This window comes from Ambystoma mexicanum, chromosome 2q (assembly GCF_040938575.1).
Source record: "Ambystoma mexicanum isolate Mex_15411 chromosome 2q, UKY_AmexF1_1, whole genome shotgun sequence".
Classification (NCBI taxonomy): domain Eukaryota; kingdom Metazoa; phylum Chordata; class Amphibia; order Caudata; family Ambystomatidae; genus Ambystoma; species Ambystoma mexicanum.
Window position 1 is genome coordinate 599973527 of NC_090924.1, and position 25291 is coordinate 599998817.

The window sequence follows — 25291 nt, forward strand, 5'->3', positions numbered from 1 at the left end:
TAACTAAGAACTACAGGTACTTCTGTGGCAAATATCAGCTTCTAACAACTTAGCAATGTCTCTTGCTTCACAACACCAGGTTTAAGAATTTCTTCAGGGAAAACAAGATTCACATTAATGCTATTTATTATTCACTTGTGATTTCCTCTCCTTCTGAAAATCCTTTACTAGAAGAGAAGCCTTCTTACCACTCTTGTTTCTCCACTTCCTCTTTACAACTTCAAACTCAAGTATTACTTCTGGGAAAACAAGAAATACATTGGTGTTGTTTGTTATACACTTGTGATTTCCCCCTCTCTCTCTCTGCAAGTTATGCTCCGCCCCTTCTGAATTTCCTTTACCAGAAGGGCCACCTTCTTGCCACTCTTGTTTCCCCACTTCTTGATTAACCAAATGCAGACAATAATTCTGTCTAACTCTGCCCCCTCTTGACTTTTGCAATGATTGTTATTTCTAATTTGCCTTGTTATAACTCTCATCAGGCTTTGGCAATGGTGGTTTGTATTGGGTTATTGCATTATTGCTGTATCTTGTTGTTGGCTTTCAAATTGACCCACATGCATATAATTGCACCCCTTTGTTCTGATAATCAAGCTCTTATCATTCCACTTGCTCCTTTCAAAGTCAGTTTGGTTTACACCATACTGATTTATCTGCTTTCTATCAGTTCAGTAATCAAATGTACTTTTCTTCTAGTATTTCCCGCTATACATGTTGTTTCCTGAGTTAACGCATCTGGTCTGAACAAGTGGGCGGTTACGGAGCGCTCTGATGTCACTATATTTTAGGGAACTCTCCGGGTCTGGCGTGCGCATTTGTTCGCCTCGCTGCTTACAGGTCGTCTGCCTCCACTGCTTCTCGTGGTCTGGCAACTGGCTGCTTTTAGTCTTCTGAGGCTCACGCTACTCGCACACAGACCCCTCTCTGCTGCATAGGCACTTTGCTGCTCGCCTGCTACCAGAGACAGCCTTACTGTAGGGAAAGCTTTTAAAACGTTCACTTCCTGCTGTACAGCCTCTGCAATTCAGGTCTCCAGGGGAAAAGTTTACATCTCTGAGGTTTCCGTTGCTTGACTTCTGCAATTAAGGCTTCGGGAGGCAAAGACCCTCTCAGGACCGGCAGCTGCTCAACACTCGACAGTGGTCCCAGCACCTTCTCCCTCCTCCAGATTCTGCTTCTGATGCAACGTGGCGAGTTCACAACTCCTCCACCTACGACTATTGCTCTGCTCCTTCTTCATTCTAATGCCCCTGAGGGGGCCTTTTTTTTTGGACATGAAGTTTTTATTTGTTTCAACAAAGCAGGAACCGCAGTGGAGCCAACATTTTGAGGAATCCAACAATCACAGTTACAATTGTGTTTGTCTGAAAACAACGCCGCCTGGTTCCCTCCTCTCCCTCCCACCCCTCTTGACCTCCCCTCCTCCCATATTATCTTTGGGACACATAACGCCAACCAGTCATGCAACTTGAGGGTGCCACCACATGGTGCACTGTAAACTCAAAACTTCTACCTTCTTAGGGGTCAGGTACCGTTCTCAGGTCGCCACCTGCCCCATGTCCAGGCCTCTATAAATGTTGTTGAACTTCAACCATTCACCTTCTATCGCCGCACTACCTCCATGCATTGCCGCTGTGATCTTTTCAATTAGGTATATGTCCTTCGCTTTCGTAAACCATTCCTCCAGCCTCGAGAGAGGTGCGCCCTTTTCCAGTGTCTAGCCAAGCAGGCCCTGGACACAAGCAGCAGGAAGTGCACCATATGGGGCAGTGTTCTCCATTGGTCACCCTCCCTCTCCAACCCGAATAGTATCAGCATTGGGTCCAGTCCCCGGGCCACCCCTTCTAACTCTTTAATCCACCCTGGGATCTCTACCCATTAGACCTGGACCTCTCGGCACCCCCACCACATGTGCCAGAAATCCGCTCTTTCCCCACATCTGTGCCAACACTGTGGGCTCACCTCTGGGAACATTTTGGACAGCCTCACCGGGTCATACTGCCATCTACGCAGCTTAATGCCATGAAGTTTAAATTGACAGGCCACTGAGGTCTTGAAGGCCCTCCTACACATTAATTTCCATAGACCGTCGTCCAGTACCACCACAGGTCCCTTTCCCACTTCCATCGGAGTCCCTCGACTATATTCTTCCTCACCCCAATCAATGCCCGGTATATCAAAGAGATAGGTCCCCTCATCTCCGTATGGGTGTCCAGGATCTTTTCCATGGGAGTGAGATTCTTCTGGAGCGAGCCCTTCTACTTCTCGGCAGTGAGGACGCATTTCACCCTTAAGTAGAGAAAGACCGGAAGTTTACCCACATTTAAGGCCATCTCAAGCTCCTGAAACCCCACAAAGTGCCCCTTTCGACCATCGCTGATCCACCCTAACCAGTCCAGCTTCAAACCTAACCTGTTATCTCTCGGTCTCAGGGATATCATCCCTAATCGATGGGGCCCAGATGTGACCCCCCCCTCATAGTGGCACCCCGCCTCCAGACTTCCCATTGCACCCCCAATATCGGGTGCTCCCTAATTCTCCTGTGGTCCCTTTCCCTGGGGACCCATAACCACTCCCCCAAGGTGGCGGGGCGCAAGTGTTGGTTCTCCACTGTTTGTCTGCATCTTCCCTAAGGTGTGGCACCATTGCCCCCAGTTGGGAGGTCTTATAGTAAAGGGTTAAATCTGGGAAGTCCCTCCTCCCCTGCTCCTGTGGTAGTACCAGTGTGTCGTATGCCACTCTGGGATTTTGTCCCTGCCAGATAAAAAGTAACATGCGGCCCTTGGCCTCTCTCAGAAGCTCCTCTGGGGCTTTCACCTGCAACATTTGGAATGGGTATAGTATCCTTGGGAGGAGGTTCATTTTCAGAGCATTTAGCCGCCCCATCCATGAGATGTGCTTACTCCATTCGACCATTTCGCTGTACAATTTGTTCAACAAAGGGGGGAAATTTGCCCCACTAAGGTCACCCAAAGCCCTTGTAATGTTGATACCCAAATAACGAATGCTCTCCACCGGGATGTCCACCCCGAAGCCCCTGAGTGCCTCGACATCCCTCAATCCTTCTCCAGCAAATGGGAACAGGACAGACTTGTGATGGTTCACCCTAAAGCCCGAAAGGGACTCTTTTTATTTTTTTCATTTTTGCATTTCTAAAGTGCTCACACAGCCCGCTGGCATCGAGGCGCTGTTACAGGAATAGTTTTTATTTCTTTTGTTGCGTAATTGTTTTTGTCTTAGTTGCATATTTATAATGCGCTTAAATACCCAGAGAGCGCGGACCCGGGGCTCGAACCTGTTTTGCTTCGTGTCATCTTTCTTCAAAGGCGAGCACGTTGCCGCTGAGCTACCCGCCCGGGACTTATTCCTCGATTAACGCCATTGCCGCTGGCACCGAGCTCAATGGGTTCTTTAGAGCCCCAATTCAAACTCCCTCTCCCCCACCACAATGCCCTCCACCCGGGGTGCCCCTCTGAACTTCTCTTCTAGAGGTTCCATGGAAAGGGCAGATAACAGGGGGGACAATGGGCACCCCAGTCTGGTCCACCTCTGTAGCTTCAGGGCCCTTGAAAGCCTCCCATTGACCGCCACCCTTGCCGTGGGGGAGTAGCCTAGCGCCTGGATCCCCCTCATGATCCTATCCCTGAACCCGTATTTCCTTAGGACCCCATAAAGGAAATCGCAGCCCACTCTGTCAAAAGCCTTCTCGGCGTCCAGTGATAGCATTACCCTCCTTGTTCCGAGCCTAGACGATCAGGTGTAACATCTTCCTTAGTGTATCTGCCCCCTGCCTCCTCCTACCAAATCCAACCTGGTTGGAATTGATCAATCTGGCAATGACTCGGTCCATTCTTGAAGCCAGGACCCATGTGAACACCTTTGCGTCCACGTTTAGGATTGATATGGGCCAGTAGGACTTACAGTTCTTGCGATCCCTCCCTTCCTTTGGGATAACCGATATCAGGGCCCGTCTAAAGGAGGGGGGGCCTCCCCAAGGACAATATATAGTTGAAGAGTTTCACCATGTGTGGGACCAGCTGATTAGCAAAGGTCTTAAAGAAGCCCACTGTGTATCCGTCATCCCCCAGTTCTTTCTCTATCTTCATACCGTGGATCGTCCTCAGCACCTCCTTCCCCGTAATGGACCCTCTAACTCCTCCATCTTGGCCCTAGGGAATTCCTTGTAGGTACTGCGCCACTTGGCAGTCGCCACCCACTGCATCCTGCTCATACAGCTCCTCATAAAACCGAACAAATTTGTCCAATACTCCCATCGTGGTTCTATGGAGCCTGCCCGCGGCTTCCTCAATCCCCTCCACCCACCGGTCAGCCCGTTGTCCCCTTAGCCTGGATGCCAGCATGGCATCTGCTTTGTCCCCTTTTTTGTAGCATTGTTACTGGAGGGACTACAACCCTGACACCACCTTGCCCACCTCCACTTCCCACAGCTCCTGTCTCTGCTTCCTGGCTTGCGCCAGCCTCTCTTGGGAAGCCCCTTTGCCTCATTGCTTTTCGGTCTTAAGGTCTCGGATTTCCCCCCTCAGTCTCTCCTCTATGAGTGTTCTAGTCCTTTTCTTTCCCACCACCTCCATCCCAATCAGCAACCCCCTTCATGTCGCCTTTGCTGCCTCCCATACCGTGAAAGGGACGACCTCACCCATATCATTGTACATGAAAGAAATCCCCTATGGCTTTCCTCATCCCCTTTGCAAAAACCTCATCCTTCAACAGCATGTCGTTGCACTTCCAAAGGGAATCCCTTGTTCGCAAGCCCACCATGGAGAGTCCCATTATAACCATGTCATGATCCGTCCAGCTGATAGGGATGAGATCAAAGCTAGTTACCTTATCAATATACAGCCTCTGGAAACACCAATAGTTGATCCTCGTCCTAGTGCCATGCATGGGGGGGGGGGAATGTGTAGTCCCTGGTTTCCGGATGAAGCTCCCTCCAAACATCTAACATTCCCTCCCTTGCCAGGATGATGCAGAACCCCTAACCCCCGCCTGCAGGCCCCTTCTCTCCATTAGGACCTCACCGCTGCTTCTGTCAATTACAGGGTTCGCCCACATACTGAAATCGCCCCCCGAGAGCACTAAGCCACTAGCCTGCCTCAGTATTTCTGCCACTGTGTCCTGGAAGAATGGGAGCTGTCCCTGGTTTGGAGAATAGATAGTAGCCAGCATAATCTGAACACCCTCTAGAGTGCCCGAGATAATGAATGCTCTACCATCCGGCCTCCGCCACATCTTCATGTCCCCCAGACGGAGCCGTCTATGAAGCAAAATGACAACCCCTCCCTTTTTGGCCTTACCCGAAGCCCAGAATGCCTGTTCTATCTCCCCTCTGGGCAGGCGCCTCTCTTCTCCTACCACTATCCTTGTTTCGTGTAGGAGCATAATATCAAGCCGCTGATTATGGAATTCCCTCGCCGCCAGTGAGCGCTTTGTGGGCGAATTTAACCCCTTAACATTTAACGTTGCCGCCCTGAGCACGTGCTCCCGCCCATCCTCATCCCTGTGCACCATTGCCAATTTTCCAACTAGCTCTCGGCCCCTTCGTTCCCATGACAACTAATTTACCCAACCGTCCCAGTCCCGTCCCCCACCTCCCATCCCCTCCCTCCACCTCCCATTCCCTCCCTCCACTCATCCCAACCCCCTCACATACTTCCCTCTCCTCCTTTTCGAACCAGAGACACCCACCATGTGATAGGCCACCAAGAATGACTACCGCTACGCCATCCATCCAAACAATCACTTCTCTTCTCCCCCATTCGAAACCCAACATCTGAGGCCCATAGGCCATCCGTGCAACCGCTTTTCTCCTCCCTCACTTAAGTAAAAGCATTTGAGGACATGAGACCCTCCACACTGTCACTTCTCTCCTCTACCACTTCCAAACCGACACTTAAGTGGAACCCTGAGTGCTTCCAGTCACTTCCCCGTGGGTGGGGTGTTCAATTTCTTGTACTTCCTTCCCCAGGCATCTTTTTCTTAGCCATGTCCTCCTTCCTTCGCTCTGAGTTTGAGCTTTTCTGGTCAACTTCTGCATTCGTATCTGGGTCAGGAGGCGCCTGCCACATGGACTGTAGCACCTGCTGTGCCTCCTCGCTGTTTGTGATCCGGTAGTCCGTATCGCCCATCTCAAAACACAGAGCGAATCGGTATGACCAGCGGTATCGGAGGCCCTTTTCTGTCAGCCTTTTTGGGAGGGGGCGGCAGTCCCTTCTACGTGACAACATAAGGGCTGAGAGGTCCTGAAACACTTTAATCGAGTCCTCCTTATATTGCAGGGTTCCAACGCATTTTGCCCTTTCCAAGACTTCCATCCTGTCCCTTTATCTGAGGAAGCGGACGACTATCGATCTCGGGCCTCCACTCCTACCACCCCCACCTCTATTGGCCCTCTCCAACTGGACTGTCTTGCTTCGCTCCGAGAGGAAAAGGGCATTGATCCGGCCCTCCACCTTCCTTCCCACTTCTGCAGCTGTCTCGCCTTTCTGATCACTCAGGCCCAGCATGCGCAGATTGTTGCAGCGCTCTCTATTTTCAAGGTCATCGACTTTCAGAAGGATATCCTCTTCACGTGTCTCCAGGTCCGTCAGCCTAGCTTCATGTTTCATTTCCAAGAAGTCTACCTGGAGGTGGTTGTTCTCCATTCCCTCTATTTTGTCCTCCAGCTTGTCCACCCTCCTCTTCAGGTCGCAGATGGAGGCCTGAATGTCACCCCTGATGGCTTTGATCTCGTGGAATATGTACTTCAGATCTTCCCTCGTCAGGCGTGGTGGGTCTCCCTTGTCGCCCGCTTCTCTTCCTTTACTTCCTGTCCCCACCACCTCCATTGTGGGTTCCCTCCTGAAGCGCTGTAGGGAGCCTTCTCCCCTCCCCCCGAGGGACATCCTTCTCCAGTTTCTCAACGGGCCTCTCACAAGTGGGATGTCAGAGCTCCCACACGCCTGCCAGCCCTCTCTACCTTGTGCGCCTCACATGGCCCTCTCTGCTCCAACTTTAGCCACTGTGCTGCCGGTCTTAGTCTTGTATGGCGCCTGCACCTGCTCAAAAACTCTGCATGCAGTGCCTTTCAAGTTCTTGGGGGGCCTTTTTAACTCACAAGGGCCTATACACTCTAGACCCTGGTTCCTCACACCTGCCTTGCCTCACTTCAGGACAGGGGGCTCAGTTAGCCATGGGACCTCCAAGAATGCGTGGCCCTTCCCCAGTGTCCACAGTTCCTCTGCTCCTCAACAGGGGGACCCCAGGTTCCTGATCACCTCCATGCTGACCCAACCAGGCCTTGCCCCACTGTTAGCTACTCCTCAGTAGGCTGCTAGTCTCCCCTTGCGCCAGCCACTACGAGTCGCCTCTCTCATGGGGCCCTGGACACACCTGCTCAGGCCTCCTCCTGCTCTCCTCCAGGCCTCCTGCCTCTTGCTCCCCCCAGGGGCTCCAAACCTCCCGGGGTCCCTCGGAGTTGGTGGGGCTCAGCGGTGCCCTCAAGTCCTCCCCACTGGGCCTCCTCACCCACTGTCTTTCAATCACCCGCGGGGGGTGTGGGATGCCATCTTAAATCCCTGGAGTTCTGGCTCCTCTCCATCAACTTTCTGCTCCTGGCATCCGCTCCGCTGCCGCCTGACCAGCTCTCTGGGACAGCACTATGTTGCGGGGGAGCACTGGCTGTGTCCCCCCAATCCTCTGCACCAGGACACTGCACCTCCTGTCCCTCTGCTGCCATGAGGGATGAGGGATGCCGCTTACAGTTTACAGGGCTCCAGGGCCCTCCCCCTCGCTTCTCTGTAGCTACTTTGCCGCTCCCAGACATGAAGCTCCTCTGGGCCGTTCTGCCACGTCCCACTGTGCCTGCTACTTAGCGCGTCCAAGCTCCTCTCACGACAGTCCTCCCGCAGGAACTTTACTGCACTGTCCCGTGGGATGACACCAGGGCCTGGTGGTCCCTCCAAGGCTCCGTTCCCACCACGGGGGGTTGCATGCAGCTCACCCAGTCGTAGCCAGGCCGTCTCGGCAGTCCCTCGCCCCGGGAGCCCCCGCTCGCTGGAGGGGCTCTGCCACCGCACCCTCGGTGTCCCGTTCTGTATCTCACAACCTGTGAGAGCCGCTCTGGCCAGGTGAAGGAGCCTCTGCTGTCCGCCGCGGGACAGTTGATGGCAGAGCCAGTCTTCACGCAGCCATCACGATCCGCGCCCCCTGGTGGTCTCGCCTGAGGGGCCTTTTATACCTCGCAGTGTCCCTCAGGTGTGGGTCATTTCCATTAACAACCTGCACTTTGCTGTTTCGTACCTCTTTGACCTTTTTCTTCTTCCCAGTACTTTGGGGATTATGGGACTTGGAGTCCATAATGTAAAAATCAGCTTTTCTCATGGAAATTTTAATTTCATGCTTGATTCTTTACTTAATTATATACCTTAAAGGAATATCATAAGGATTAATTGAAAGATTCGGCTTTACAGAGAAATAAAGATTTTCGGGGTCTTAATCAGGGATAAATCTCCATGATTTTAATAGGTGTCTCCCAATGCATAAGTGGTTATGAATGTTTTCACCCACATTAAGATATTCAGCTTGGGAAGTTAAACGTTATTTCTGACAACAAGCCATTACATATTTTGGCATCACTGATATTTCTTCCCTAGCGAAAGACAAATACTGCATCTCACCCAACGGACCCTGCCGCTCCCCTGGGGCCCGACTCCTCCCAGTTGATCCTCCCTGCTAATACCGCCCCCAGGGTCAGAATCAGGAAGCATCTGCCGTTCCCTGCCCACCTGCGAGGAGACTTTAGGTTGGGTCCTTGTTCATCACAGTAGATAGCAAAGTTGTAACACCTATTCAAGTACAAAGTATATGTTGCTGCGTGTGGGATTACTTTATTGGTTGTGTTTATGAAGACGCTGGTGATTTACAAAGATTGATGCCTTGGCATTACTTTTAAGAATCTGCCTTTCTTTACAGATCACATTCAAGAGGCTATCCGAGAGCTTGAGACTCTGAAAGATGTCCCAGATGTTTCCCTGTGCTCCATAATGGCACTTATTTATGCACACAAGAGAAGCCAAGTAGTTGGTAAGTGGATCTTGGCTTAGAAACGAACACTATGCTTTACATTATGCTTATGCAATGCCTTCACATTAACAAAAACCTGTGATAGAAGTGGTATCCAAATCTGCATAAAAATGGAAAAAGAGCAACACGTCTCTACAAAGTTGTATGTTATCTCTAAAATGAAAGTGAATTGTATATTTTCATTGCCCCTTCTCAAGTGTTAAAATAATATATATCCTGATCTATTGTAAATTGTGTCTACTTCATTTCACGTATTATTCAAAGCATTCCTCTCTTTTTTTGGTCTGTTGTATTAGTCATGCACCCCTCGTCACTTGCACCCCTATCACGTGTTGTGTGTATGCTCAGCTCCCTCTGCAGCACACTTGCACCGCATACACTTTACTAATGTTTCTTTTGCTGACCCTCGTCACTTGCACCCCTATCACGTGTTGTGTGTATGCTCAGCTCCCTCTGCAGCACACTTGCACCGCATACACTTTACTAATGTTTCTTTTGCTGACTCATGCTGTGCCTTGTCCACCTTCTTCCCCCATTTAGGACTCTCCTTTCCATGTCCTGTTGTATTTGGGTACTTTTGCGTAGCATCTCTGTGGCCTTTCCTTTTACAGCACCTTCTATACACTGCTTTATAACAATTCTGTGTGCCTTTTCCCGCCTGCCCAAGTTTCATACTTCATGCCCTCTCCTCTCAAAGTCTTCCTTCCCCATTATCTCCACAGTTCCGAACCCTATCAGTCCCAAGTCAGTGTCTGTGGCCCAGCCTCTATCTGTCCCAATTCTCTGTGTCTGATAAACTCTGAGAACTTTAGTTGTGCGGGTGTTGTCTGGTGCTGCCCCCCTCAACAATGTTGACAGTGATATATAAGTGTCTACATGCGCATATTTCCACTCCTGGGCAGCCCTCGGCCAGGGAGAAGTGACAAGGAAGCAGAGGGCTATGGGGATATCCCGTTCACTCAGGCCTCCCTTAAGGAGAGTTCCTATGATGCAGCATTGCATATTTCGCAGAAAAGGCAAATGGGCGGACCAGGGAACCATGAGCAGAACATTAACAGGGCTCCTTGCAAGAGGGGCCAGTTATAAAGTCTGTGCATTGTTTTCTCATTTTCTGCTGTGCTGTTGAAACCAAAGTAAAAGATGTGTAACTTTAGTTGTTTTAAGCCCAGGCTACCTACCGTTGGGCAATGTTTTCATGCTGCCATTGATTGGCCACCACACCTCACTGTCCTCATTCTACTTGCAATCTATTTCACTTTGTAAATTTGAGTGTGTGTGCTTGCAGTAGTGATCTCAATGTAATCCGTAGGTTTGCCTCAGCCTTTCGTCATTCCAAGGTTGATAAATGTGTTCTTTTTGAGTTGGGCAAAACGTGCCCCTTTTATTTTAGCGCCAAAGGACACATGTTATTGATACATACTACATAAATTAAATTTTGTGTTATAAATTGTTTACTAAATCTTGTTTTTAACACTACCGATCCGATGCTGTGTCAAAGTCTTCCAGAAGCCTTAATGGGAGTACCTTTTGTCATCATCTGTGAATTTCTCAGACCTAATCCTTGGGTCCCTTTGCGTAGCTGCCCATCGCCGCTACTCAATGACGTCAAGAGCAGTACATTCACCATTTTCTAGCTTTAAGCAATGCAACACTTATCCGGGAGCAGACCGAGCACTACAAACTTGCTTATCAGTTTACCTTTCTTTTTCACAGGGATCAAGCCCAATAAGCAGAGTTCATGTTAGCCCTCAGCGAACATGCACTAAAATTTGCACACTTATTAACCACCCCTTGCCACAGTCGCTGAGCTTCTGACAGTCCCACCATATATGTAAATGCCTAGAGAGAGCCTGCCTCTAGTGCCTTTATCTTTTATTTCATGATTGTTCTTATGTTGGGGTGAGGTAAGCACAGTGTAAGTACTTAAAATATATTAGCTTAATCTAATAATTCATAACACCATTTTAGTGCCCCATTCCTCATCCTTCAGGCAGGGCGCACAATTTTCACTCGGCACTAGCCATTGGCTAGTGCTAATTGACTCTCAGCAAGTAGGAAATGGTGTGCTATCTGTATGTATAGAATTGAGGTGGCGAGTGATTTTTATGGCTTGCTTGTAACTTCCAACTTGAAATTGTGCGCCCTACTTTAGGGCACCACCTAGACCTGTCTCCTGTTTGTCAGTATTTGATCAATAGCTTTGGTGCTCCATAGCATACGCGAATAGTGAAGAGTGAGTCGAGACTAATTGACCGCCCTCCTCTGAAGAGCGCAATGTTTTCTAAACTGTGTGGACGTCAGGCTCATCCCACCTCCTCCACTCACCGATATTTAGCAGCAATGCCCACATAATCCAAGAAATGCTTGGATTCCAGGATTATAAAAACCGAGCAAATGATAGAAATCTTGTATTATTATAGCTGACTGAGCGTTCCTGGCACAGTCACTTCCCACCTTATTCTTTTCAATAAGATGGGCTCCCAAAGAAATAGCCCATTATCCCACATTGTAAGATCCGCCATATACATTTGCTTCTACCTGTTCGTTTTGGTACACTTGTGCCAAGTCAGTCGCGTAGTGCAAACACCTGACGGCAGTAAGCCATGACGCATTTCACAGTATAATCACAGCAATTAACCCCACTGTCAACGTAGTAAAAAGATTCCATTCGCTGTCACCAAATCATGCTACAACATAGCAGAACTTTTAAGAGACATACTTGGGGGGCTCTCACATCACCATCTCCATATGATAATTGGGTGGATTGAAACCCCATCTTGGCTAACAGGGCAGCCACCTGATTCTGCTACAGTACCCTCCACCCCACATGTGGGGCCCTGCCGCCCTCCATGCTTATCTTAGCAAAGGTTTGCTTGCTCCACTGCTCTTGCTCCATCTATTCTTTCCTGATAAAATCGCAATGACAGTGTTTAACCGTGCTTGTGCGCTTGACATGTTCTTCTGAAGTTACCTCAAACATATGAGCAAGATTCTCCTTCCGCATGCGCGAGAGAACCTCAAATTAACCATCTGCTTGTCGAATCTGGGGCTTTGAGGTTTGAGGTATGTTGGGTGTCCTGACCCACGTTTGAGCTATCATGCTGCAACATTTGGTGCTGTGGGCTTAGAAAATCCAAGATGGCCAAAAAGCCCACAAGTGCGCCAGAATCCAGGAGAACCACGCAGTTTGTGCGCACACCAAAATGGTTACCTAACTTGCCTCCCACCAGTGTAAAGAAAGATCTTTGTTAACAAAATCCACTGTTACTGATGTCAAAAAGTTGCTGAAATCGTGACTCATTGGACCACTTTAAAGATTCAAGCCTTTTGTGGGGTTCCACATAACCATCTTACTGTAAGGAGCCCAATCAAAACAATGTTAAGCAAGGATTTACTACCATGTGAGAACCATTCCTGTTTGGAATGCATTAATCCAAGAAAAATCCCCAAAATGGTTGCATTACCAGTACTCACCACTATCAGAAAGCCGGCGTTTTAAAACAACACCAGACTTTTTTTTTTGTGTAAAACTGAATAAATGAACCCAAAGCAGGCCAAAGAAAGACTTACTGAGAGGTGGATCCAATGTAAAGTTATATTCTGAAGTGACTTGAAGGTTTATAACAAGACTGTCTGAGCTGTGGATTTCAGCAGTTTAAGTAAATTTGGACTGAAAGACACTAAAAAACCTAAATGTTTAAAAGAAATGAGTGACCTACTTTTGAGTGTCACATAGGTTGCAATTGTTTAAATGTCATAGTTTTAAACTTAGAATCAGCATTCTAGCTGCATATGTAAAAATGGTTAGTTTTATTTGAATGCAGAAAACTGGGTAACTAAAAGTGACATTAGCTGGGGCCTGGCTTAAGGAACTGAATTCTGCCCACCAGCTACCCCCGACAGGAGTTGAGACTTGCACAACAGCTGTGTTCCCAGGCCTAGCTGCCTTTTGCTGCTCCCACCAAAAGGGATCTGACACTTCTCTGATTGAATTACCTGGGCTCTGCAGGAAATTGAACAAAGCCCTGTCCTGACTCAGGCAAATGTTTTATTGGTGGGAGTCGTAAATGTGGCTTCCTCCTGGAAGGAAAGGGGAGGAGCACTGCATGTGAGAGCAAGCTGGCTTGGCAGAAACTGGGAGGGGGAGAAACTGGAGACAGAGGCTGAGCTTGAAGAAAGTGGAAAGACTGGTTTCTGTACCATGTGACCTGAAAAGACACACCCCTGTAGCCAGAATATGGTTTTAGAAAAAGATGAATAACTCATAGTACGGACTTGTCATAATTATTTAAATGATACCATAATTCTTGTGATTTTTCTGCCCACATTTTAAGAGGTTTTTAGAACTGGTGGCATGATCTGGGGGCAAGCTAGCAGTTAAGAGGGTATTACTTAAAATGTATGCATGTTAAAAATCTGACACTTCATCAATTAATGTCCATACTCCTTGCACACATTTGGGTAAATGCGGGGAAAAATCCAATATTGGTAACTCACCTAAAAGTGAAATATGTTGCCATTTTTGAACCCAAGCTCCTAGGAAGAGCAGATTTGGGACAGAGACTACCTCGTGTGATAGGTAATATGTACATGCAATTTCAAACCACTGTGTATCTATGGAGTGTGCATTTTGATCAAATATAGATTTTGTGGACAAACTGACCAGGGGAGGATCCTCTGACCCATAAAACCTACAGCATCACTCTGACTCACAGTTCCTTCCCCAATCATGGGAGAGGGGAGAATTGGGCCAATGGGCAGTTGAGAGAGGGGCTGGCTAGTGATGCTGCACACACACCCACTTTCAAAACACATAAAAGCAGACAGTCAGGACAGATAGGGACATTCTATTCCATCTGCTGTGGGACGCTCTGCCGGGAAAATCCATACTTTACCTCCATCAACCTCCAGAGAGCCAACATAGAGACTTCAATCTATCCACCTTCAGAGACCAAGACTTTACTTCAGAATTTGTAGCAGAGAGGTCAACTACAAGCTAAATCCCTCTTTAGCAGGCCTCAAATCATTGCCATTATCACAGCCAGGCGAGCTGTTTGAATTCTTTGCAAGAGCTCTTGCCATTTGCCAGAGAGCAGTGTTGTATCCAGAGAGAGACCAGCTGAACCGGAGACCGCTGTATCCGGACCCACAGACCTGATCAGAACCAGAGACCCAGACCAGACCAGCAGAGTAGACCTGACCCAGACGCTGTGCGCAGAGACCGTCCGTGGCGAGTGAAGAAAACCTGACCAGATCCGTGGCGAGGCCCATTTATTTCAAAATATATTGTGAGTACCTAGCAGAACTGTGCAGAACCAATCTCTTAGTTAAAATAATATAATCCAAGCTATTTTAATCTAAGTAGAACTGCCTCCTAACTGTCACCTGTCATTTGCAAAGCTGTCACCTGTCATTTTCTAGTTGCAAGCTGTAACCTGTCGCTTTGAACTTTAACATTTCCAATCTGAAAAACAACCTTCACAAAATCGTTCATAACTCCGTAACCGTTTGTGCTAGGAACTTGCAGTAACTTTCCTCTGAAAGCTGGGAATCTTGGCTTTTCAACGAACCTAGAACCGCATTCCTATTCCATACACTTTTGCCGCAATCGCGAAAAACGCACTCGCGAATTTGCCGCGATTTGCAAATTTCTCCACGTGGGAAAACAGTAGCTTCCTTGCTTTCCTTGCTAAAAATTCGTTTGCCTCTTAAGAACCATCCCTGAATCATTGCTAGAGTGAGCCTGGACTAATATTAACTAGATACCACTCACCATGAACCTCTAGAGGTAATTAAAAGCATTTTAGCATATTTTTCACTTCATTGCCAGCACATATAAAAGCATTTTGGGCCTGTGTTTCAAACTTCTGTAGTCTAAGCTTGCTGGGGTGAACTGAATTACATTTGATTGCATTTCTGAGAACTGTGTGCTTTCCTTCCATTTCCTTGCATTGCATAAAGGGGGGAGGGGATTGCCAGAGAAAAGTGATTACATTGTTTTGTTGAAATCATATTGAGTATTTTCTGTATTGCATTTTCATTCAACATTGCATCCATCTGAACTTATATAAAGCATTCTCTACCACCTTATTCTTCTGTTCCTATTCACAAGTGTGCTAGTGCCAGACTATCCATTATTGATTACTGCTAAGATTAAGTGTGATATTCAATTATTAAGTATTATAAAGTGTGATATATATATATCTATTGTTTAAATTATCAAATAAACCTTTTAACTTGCAAAACAGAACTACTTCTTGGCTCAGTGGGGTCAGGGGGATTCCAAGAGAGGGGTGTTATATAGGGGTAGTCATCCAGAACGCATGAACTGGACATAAAGATATATCAATAAGGGTTTCCATTCAGTATCCCAGACTAGGCATTGACTTAGCTGTAGTGTTGAATTGAATCCTCTTACAAATTGGGGGCTCGTAGCCGGGGATTCCGGATTAGATCTATCACTTGTGCAGATTAATACAGTGTGCCAGCTGACCAGATACACATATCCGGTCGGATCACCACGCTGTGTTACGCTGTAAAGCACTCCTCAAAGGAACGCTCTAAGGAAAAGGTCTGTTTTGCAAAAATAAAATACAAACTTCTGTAAGTCAGGAAGGAACTCAAATTCCAGAATGACGACCTTAGTAGACATGAAAATAGCCAGAGAGCACTTCTTACATAAGTTATTTGTGAGAGGTGAGTGGACTCACCAGGACCGCATGGTCTGGTTGCAGGCCATCACGCACCAGGTCACGGAAACAGGGTCAGATATATGGAGAGATCAGGGTCCCTTACATGTGGCCCTGAGTGAACTATACATGGCTCCTAAAGCTAAGGATGAACAAGACAAGATGGTTAGGATAGCGGCATACCTGTACCTATATATGGGAGACATGCAGGATAAATGTACTGAAAGCCAAGATCTGGCGAATAAGCGACAGATGGCGTTAGAGAAGGTCCAATCTGACCTGGTCTCTTCTGAGCAGAGGCTGCAGGGGAGCCAGGAGTCAGAAAATGAGAGTAGACAGCACATCATTAAAATAAAGAGGGATATGGACATCCTGCAACAGGAAAAGGCTGACCAGGATACCAGATTTCTGGCCTTGCAGAAGGAGTACCAAGAAGGTTTGGACTCCCTACTGCAGAGCCAGAAAAAGCTGGAGCAACAGTTAGACTTCAATAGGGCATGTGCTGAGCAGGTAGTCACCCTGCAAAGCCACCTAGATATGGAGAAGGCAGAGAGCAATAAACTGATGCTGAAAGACCTGGATACCCAGGCAGAGTTTGATCAGGAGCGCCAGAAAGCTGGTGCCTTCCAAAGGCAAAGGGACGACCTGACGGTACAGATGCAGACTCTTAGTCAGGAAAGGGACACCTTAGGCCAGGAAGTCTGCCACTTAAAAAGAAAAATGGAAGAAAATCACCTGGCCCACCAGGGACTGGGTGACCTCCAAAAAGAACACCAGAACTTGTTAAAGCACACCAGGAGGGTGGAGGATGCTCTAGCAAGAAAGGAGCAGGCCAATAGGGACACAGCTCAGGAGGTAACCCTCCTGCAGCAGAGACTGGCCCAGTACTCCAGGACCAATCAGGAGGCACAGAGAGAAAACGAGGCTCTCTGCCAGCACAATGATAGGCTCCAACAACAGGTAGCGATGTAGGAGAGACTGATAGAGTCTAGAAAGGCCTTAACTGAGGAACTGAAGGCGCAGGCTCTTGCATTGCAACAGGGAGCAGGGGCGGATAGAGATGAGGTTCGCTGGGAAAGAGAAACTCCTGAGCATAACCCCAGGAGCCCTAGTACCAGAGGCCTTTATCTCTCTCAGTCCCTGGACTCTGCCACCCCCATGTCCCCTGGCGCACATGAGCACAGGGCCACAGGGATGGCAAATTACTATCCAGCCAGAAGCATGCGGCTCATAGGCCAGTACCACCCAGGAATGGAGTGGCGGGCATCCGGGTATGGGCACCCAAGCACAGTGCAATTTAATGGGGAACCCCAGGAGAGTAGGCCCATTAAGGGCATCCTGAAAACCTCTGCCCAGTTAGGTCAGTGGGGGGGGGTACCCATCAAATCCTGGCAGCAAGGAGGGATCTGAAGACTCCTCTGAGCGGTACAGGACACAGGAGACCAGCTCCCCACATTCTGCCAGCCATTCCCAGGCTCGCAGAATCCTGGAAAACCTGGAAGAACAGACGGGAACCTCTGGGAGCAGTGCCTCTGAGTCAGAAGATGAATGGACCAGGGTTACCCGGACCAAAAGGGTCAATCAGACAAAAAGGGCCTTGCTTAAGGACCCCTTAAAGCAGATTAAGGCAATCAGGAGCGTCATCACGCCTTATCATAAGAACGCCAAGTATTCTGTTTGGGAGCACTTAGAGTTGTTTGAGCAAATGATGGAGACTTTCCATTTGAAGGACAGCCAAAGCTGTATTCGATATGTAAAGTGGACCTTCTCCCCGGAATACTCCAGTTTCTTTGCGGGGCTGGAGGACCAAAATCATTTAAGATGGTCCACCTACAAGGCGGCCATCTTGAAACATTTTTCTGTTCACAGAAATCCTCAAGAGGCTCGCAAGGCAGCCTACAATTTGCAATGTGGGGAGGATCAGGCCCCACAAGAATTTGTGCAAGAACTGAAACGGGCCTTTGCGCAGACCACCAGGAGGGTGCGCACAGACAGCAGAGAATTCGTCAATACATTTTTCCATGCCTTGCCCAAATATATAATGACCCAGCTCGTGAGAGATTTTCATGAGAAAAGATCTTTAGAATGGGTCATTGAACAAGCCACCCGCATCTACGAGGTGCAGAAACCGGTGGAAAACAAAAACCAGCCCAAAAACCCCAAAACTAACAGCACCCCTGCTGCTGCCAAGGTGGTAGAGGTAAAGGTTGCCCTCGTTTTGGATTTGGAGATGGGGGGGCCTAAAAACCTACCTGCACCTAATAATGCTAGGCCCAGAAGGTCCTCGGGCCAGTCACAAACAGGGAGTCAAGGAGGTAGTCCCACAAATGGGGTCCCTCGCTCTCCTGACTATGTAAGTCCCCGTTACAAGGGAAATCGACCCATCCTGGGTTATGTGTGGACTCCTCCAGCCCAAGGGGGGGGGATCCAGCCAAGCACCTAACCCAGGGAACTTCCCTCCCAACTTCCCACAGGAGGGCAGAAATTCTCCAAATCCTGGGCAGAACTTTTTCCCCAGGTATCCACCCAATTTCCAGCCCCAAAATCATCCATCCTTCTTTCTCCAATTCCCTGAGCCCAGACAACCTAATCCGGGAGAGGGGAGGCCAAGGGTGGAGGGGTACCAAAATCTTCCCAACCAGGGGTACTACCAGAGAAGGGATAGCTACCCTTCCCGGGATCAGCCCAGGGGAGAAAATAGAGCCCCGTATCAGCCTGAGCGGGTTTCCCAGTTAGAGCGCCAGGTCCAAAATATGGCACGGGATCTGGGTCACATACTGAGGGCTCAACAGAACCCTCAGATGAGCGTGCCACCGCAGAATGCCCCAAACTCTGGACCTGGTGCTCCAGAACAATGACAGGGGCAGCACCCCGATAACTCACCGGTTCCCAGGGAGGAGGCACAAAGGGAAGGGGGGTGTAAAGCCTTGGAGGAAGCTTCCTTCCTCACTTGTAAACAGCCCCTGGAAACCCAGGAACCGGAAACAAAATCTCTTGCCCCTGAAAGTCTGCCTCCTAAGGAGCAGAGGGGGGGGTAGGAGAAACAAAAGACCCAAACAGACTCAGTTTGAGGAGGAGGTACAGATCTTCCAATTTGAGGGAGAGGGATCCTCAGAGGATCCTGGGAAAAGGATCTTCTCCTTCAGAGAGGGGGGAACTCCTCCCAAAGAAAAATGGGTCCCTAGGGATGCAAATCCAGACTGGGGAGATGTGGAGACTGAGCTACCGCTGCCCACCATCTCATCCCAGAACCAACAGCAAGAAAATCCCCTGGTTCAAGCCCATCCTGGTGACTGCCTCCAAAAAGGGGGGGGCGGCCCAGAACCGGAGCCAGGGGAACCCACAATGGCTCTGATCTCCAGTTGCCAACTTTTTCTTTCAGATTCCCAAGGCTCTCTACAGAATTCTGCCCAAATCTCTTCGCTAGCGATGTCAAAAACCAGAAAGTTAGCCCACCAGTTGTCCAAAAATGTGCATTATCTGTGCCCCCTTGAGGAGAAGGAGGGAAGATACTATGCCCCGGTACAAGTACAGGGGCAGGGTACAATTTTGGCACTGGTGGACACTGGATCTCAAGCTACCCTTCTGTCCAGAAGGGCCTTTGACGAACTGAATGCAGGAAGGGGAGAGAATTACCAAATTCCTCTCACCTCTCTTCCTGGACAACTGCAGAACTTTGACGGGAAGGAAATTCCCGTTGAGGGGACTGCAGACTTGGACATTAAGATCGGGCGACACAAGGTGAAACACTCGGTCATAGTAGTGACTCCAGAGGGCACCCCTTGTTTACTGGGGAATGACCTCCTGAGGAGGTTGTCACCCTTAATAGATTGCGTAAACAAGGTCCTCTGGACCCAGACTAGCCGACCAATAAAATTAAAACAGAGTGTCAACCATGTTAGTTTAAACGGCACCTGCCACATGGTTGAACAAAAATCTGACCAAGTAGAATTTCACTTCCAGAACAACCAAATTCCAGACGTGACAGTAATAGCAGTAGGACAACAGACTGGTGATGGGGGGTCCTCTCTATTTCTGAAAATCAACCTTCCTTCCAGTTTAAGGTGGTATTCCACACTGGAAGGAAACACCCTGAAATTCTTTACTAATCCACAATCAGAAACTCCCACTCCTATAGTCCAGAAAGATGTGAAATCAGCTCAGAGCCTGGCTGAGATTCAGCAAATTGGAGAGCAGTTGTTCATCCCTGTTCAGTTAAATGATGGGAAGGACTCTGTTCTCGCTCGAGTGTGTGTGAACAACGGTAAGAGCTTCATCAGCGAAGCCATGTTCCGCCAACTCCCAAAAGATCCAGCCATTCCCACATTCAAACTGATAGACAAATGGGAAATGGACCTGGAAGCACCCAATTCCAAACATCTCCTGCCAAGCAGGTGAATGATCAAAATCTCCATTGGCAACAAGAGCATAGTCCACAATTGTTGGGTCGTGCGAGACGTCACTGCCGCTTTTTACTTAGGCAGTGACATTCTCAATCGCTTTGCCATTAGTTTGGACCTAATAAACCTCAAAGCTTGGTCCCGATTAGCGGATAATCCCATGGGCTTTGATGATCCAGAAAAAGCATTTAGGTCAGCTCAATTGCTACCTTATGCAGTTGAAATTCAGATCAAAGAGGAAGTCACCATCCCAGAAAGGACCCGACAATTCTCCCTGGAAGTGAAAGCTAAAAGAGGACAACATTTGAAAAACCCTGATGCTTACATACATCTAAACGCTTCTCTCCAACAGCAAGGGTTGGGGGTAAACCCAACTCCATTAGTCAACATAGAACATGACACCATTCTAATAGAGGTGGATAACAGCGACTTAAAGAGTATTACTCTAGCCGCAGGCACCATTATTGGAATGGCGGTTGATGACCGACATTTTTCCATTGATTTAGGTAATGAACTGTTAGGACCAATCCCCAAGGACTGTTTTGACAGTGACAGTGAGGATGATACAACACCAGACAGGATTTTTACCCGGCATGGGGGGAACTTCCTGGTGTACACTTCTTGCCCTCATGGTAAGGAAGATGTGACTTGTGACTTCAGAAGGGATGAGGTGATTTTCCAGGTCCATGAGGGCTGCCTTTCCCACCTGAAGCCTCCAGTCCAAATCAGCACTCTGACCAGGGACTTCTCCACCCAGCTGGAGGAGGCCGCTGAGATAGCCAAACCAGAAGTCTTTCCAGGCTTCAGGCAGATGGTGGAAGAGAGAGTCAACCTAGCTGATGCCTGTGTGACTCTGGAACAAAAGCAAAAGTTGAAACAAGTTTTCTTGAATTTCCAAGATCTCTTTGCAGTAGACTCATATGACTGTGGCCGCACCGACATCCACACAACAACAATCCCCACGGACCCTGGCATGACTCCTGTGTTTGTGAAGCAATATCGCTTGCCTCTCGCATCAATGGAGTCCCTTACTGAAATAATTAAGAACCTTGAGTCCCGGGGAATAATCCGTCCAGTTCACAGCACCTTCAATAATCCGGTGCTGGGAATATTGAAGCCAAACGGCCAGTGGAGACTCTGCGCCGACCTCAGGGAGCTCAACAAACGGGTCCATACTTCCCGATGGCCTCTGCCCTACATTGACCAAGGGCTGGCCCAGATCCAGGGGTCACAGGTATTCACTGCAATAGACCCGACCAATGGATACTGGACTGTGCCTGTCAGTAGGGAGGACCAATACAAGCTGGCTTTTACCATTGGGGGCCAGCAGTACACATGGACCCGGACTCCCTTCGGATACCTTAACTCCGGTAATGAGTTTAACATTTTCCTACATAAGGCCATGCCAGACCTGGGTGCGAGATCACCAGACCCCTGATTCATCTCTTGAAGGGGGGGGTCAAGTGGGAATGGGGTCCAGAACAAGCCGAGGCAGTAAGACAACTCAAAAGAAGCCTCTCACAAGCGCCCTGCCTAGCTTACCCTGTCAGAAACAAGGAGTTCTTCCTGGAGACGGGGTTCTCTAATACGTGCTTGACGGCAGTATTATACCAAAAGCATGACAAGGTCAATAAAGTAATCTCCTATGCGAGCAAAACTTTATCCTCTGTGGAGGAAAATTTCAACGATTGTGAGAAGGCACTCCTGGCAACGGTGTGGGCATTGAAGAATTACCGCCCGTTTATCCAAGGGGAACACATCATAGTGGAGACTCCACACCAGCCTCTGCAATATCTCCAAAGTGACAGAATCCGGGCCGGAAATGTGAGTAATTCCTGAATTACTTCCTGGATTCTGTCAATGCAAGGCTTTCCTGTGGAGGTCAGATATGGCCAAAAGAAGAAGAGTCCCCTCGCGCAAGGTCTGGCTGACTTGCATGATTGTGCCAGAGAAAACTGTCTCGAGGACGAAAGTCTAAAAATCAAGGACAACACGGAGGCATACCTTAATTCCCCACACAAAGTCTTTGAAGAAGACAAGTGTGAGGGAATGCCCACTGTATATGTGGATGGATGCTCTTACCATGTTGACAACGACGGGGAGAAAGAACTGGTGGCCGGCGTAGGGAATGCATGGGTGAAGGAGTTTCCAGAACCCTCCGCTGGATACAAAATTGGTCCCCGAAGTAGTCAGGTGGCAGAATTGATGGCTGTGCATCAAGCCATCCTCACTGCTGTCCAGCATCAACTCCACGAACTGGTCATAGTCACAGATTCGGATTATGTACGGAACAGGTTCGTGGAGCACCTGGTTAATTGGAAAACCAGAGGCATGTTATGTGCTAATAACAAACCCTTGAAACATGAGAAGTTGATCCAAAACATTGATGATCTGGTCACCTCGAATGAGATGACCATCTATTGGAAAAAGATCAAGGGTCATTCCAAAGTAGAGGGACCAGACAAAACTGGAAATGACTTAGCTGATCAGCTGGCCAAAACCGGGGCCATCCAAGGGGATCTAATCGAAATAGAGTCCCTGTTGGGGGAAATCCAGGTCACTGCTATCACTAGGTCCCAGACAAATGCTCACAATGATCTTTCAATTGCACAATGGAGCAAGGAGACCCCTGATGCTGATTTGATTACAGCTCAGAAGGGGGATCCAATTATTGGTAAGTTTTACCAACACCTTTAGGACCCTGAGAACTTTCCCCTGACGGATACCGATTACATTGGGAAAGAGGACCTAAGAGTGTTGATGAAATGTCCAAAAATGTTCCGAATCCAAGACGGTTTGCTGGTAAGGAAATCCAAAGCTGGCCACGATCAGTGGGTGGTTCCTACCTCATTCCGAAGCCTGATGTTAAGTCACGCCCATGATGCGGCCACCGCCGGTCATAGGGGGTTTCACACAACATTGGAAATCTTAAGAGAGGTTGCATACTGGCCACACATGGGGCAGGACCTCGACCAATACTTGAAGGGGTGTCTTGTGTGTGCAAAATTTCAGCCAACATCCCTCACGCACCGTGCGCCTCTCCAAAAGAGGGGGATGACACTGCCATGGTCAGATTTACAAATCGACTTTGTAGGCCCCGTGATTCGCTCTGCTAGGGGGAATAAGTACATGTTGACTGTGACATGCTTGTTTACCAAGTGGGTGGAATGTCTCCCAGCCCCAAATTGCAAGGCAGAAACTGCAGCTGCCCTGATGATTAACCACATCTTTTCCCGTTTTGGTCTACCTCAAAGGATTGAGTCAGACAGGGGTAGCCACTTCACCAGTGAAGTAATGACAAAGATGTGGGAGATACTGGGGGTCAAAAGGAAGTTGCATATTGCTTACCGGCCAGCTTCCTCTGGGGCAGTTGAGAGATATAACCGAACCATTGTGAGCATATTAAAGAAGTTTGTGGCAGATTCTGGGCCAAGTTGGGATATCCGATTACCTCTGGTCCTAATGGCCATCAGATCTACCCCTTCATCTGCAACCAAAATGTCACCATTTGAGTTGGACTGGGCGCAAGATGGTGCTTCCTCAGCATTTGCTCTACAGGACCCAAGAGCAGACACTGATAAATGCCTCCACAACTCATGAGTATGTGGAGAATTTAAGGAAACACCTTCAGCATGCTTTTGCCTATGCTCAGCGGAATCTAGAAAGATCAGCTGATAGCATGAAGACCCACTATGACCTGAAGACTTCCAGGAAGGAATATCAGGTGGGGGACCGGGTCTATCTATACAATTTCCAAAGGAACCAGGCCAAACAGCGAAAATTTTTGCCTACATGGAAGGGACCCTTTGAGATTATAGACAAAATCTCCCCTGTGGCCTACAAGATCCGCATCCCCATAGGCGGTTTGGCAGAGGGGGAAGACAAGTGGGTCCACATTAACCAGCTGAAGTGTTGCCATCCCAGGCACACTCTGCAACAACTGGAGGAATCCTCTGGAATCCTAGAGGGTACTGTCTCAGATTAATTCAGTTCTAACTTAAAATATCCTACATATCGCCTATCAAATTCTGAGTTTCTCAATGTGGGTGTTTTGGTTTTTGAATGCAAAAAGAAATGTGCATGTTCATATGTTTTGACTATAAATTTATATGCCACCCCACTATACCAATGGTGGGGGAGAAATGTCCATGAATAGGTATTGCCGCTCTTCCTTTGTCGTCCTAGGAGAAAGAAAACCTTGAGACTGGCCAAGGAGGACGATCCGGAGACCGGGAGCAGAGACGCGGGGGGCCCAGGGTACCGCCCAATATTCCCACCAGGACCAGCGAGGAGAACCGATCGATCAGTACCGGATGGAGGAAAAGATGCTGAACTGTGCCATTTGCAGAATTGGAAGAAGATTATGCGGACAGACCAGTGCGTGGGTCAAAACCCTTGTGCACCCGACTCCCCATCGACTCAAATTCAAAGGGCAGTCACGTGGGGGGATCTGTTGGGTGTCCTGACCCACGTTTGAGCTATCATGCTGCAACATTTGGTGCTGTGGGCTTAGAAAATCCAAGATGGCCAAAAAGCCCACAAGTGCGCCAGAATCCAGGAGAACCACGCAGTTTGTGCGCACACCAAAATGGTTACCTAACTTGCCACCCACCAGTGTAAAGAAAGATCTTTGTTAACAAAATCCACTATTACTGATGTCAAAAAGTTGCTGAAATCGTGACTCATTGGACCACTTTAAAGATTCAACCCTTTTGTGGGGTTCCACATAACTATCTTACTGTAAGGAGCCCCATCAAAACAATGTTAAGCAAGGATTTACTACCATGTGAGAACCATTCCTGTTTGGAATGCATTAATCCAAGAAAAATCCCCAAAATGGTTGCATTACCAGTACTCACCACTATCAGAAAGCCGGCGTTTTAAAACAACACCAGACTTTTTTTTTGTGTAAAACTGAATAAATGAACCCAAAGCAGGCCAAAGAAAGACTTACTGAGAGGTGGATCCAATGTAAAGTTATATTCTGAAGTGACTTGAAGGTTTATAACAAGACTGGCTGAGCTGTGGATTTCAGCAGTTTAAGTAAATTTGGACTGAAAGACACTAAAAAACCTAAATGTTTAAAAGAAATGAGTGACCTACTTTTGAGTGTCACATAGG

General features: G+C 48.3%; 1 protein-coding gene across 2 annotated transcripts in view; it reads left to right on the top strand.

Moving 5' to 3' along the window:
- The window catches only part of TTC21A (tetratricopeptide repeat domain 21A), a 1029691-nt gene that overhangs the window by 55600 nt on the left and 948800 nt on the right, over positions 1-25291 (top strand). For both annotated transcript variants that reach the window (XM_069647746.1, XM_069647747.1), the window contains exon 3: positions 8971-9081. In XM_069647746.1, coding sequence (XP_069503847.1) covers positions 8971-9081 — 111 coding nt within the window. The remainder of the gene's footprint in view (positions 1-8970; positions 9082-25291) is intronic.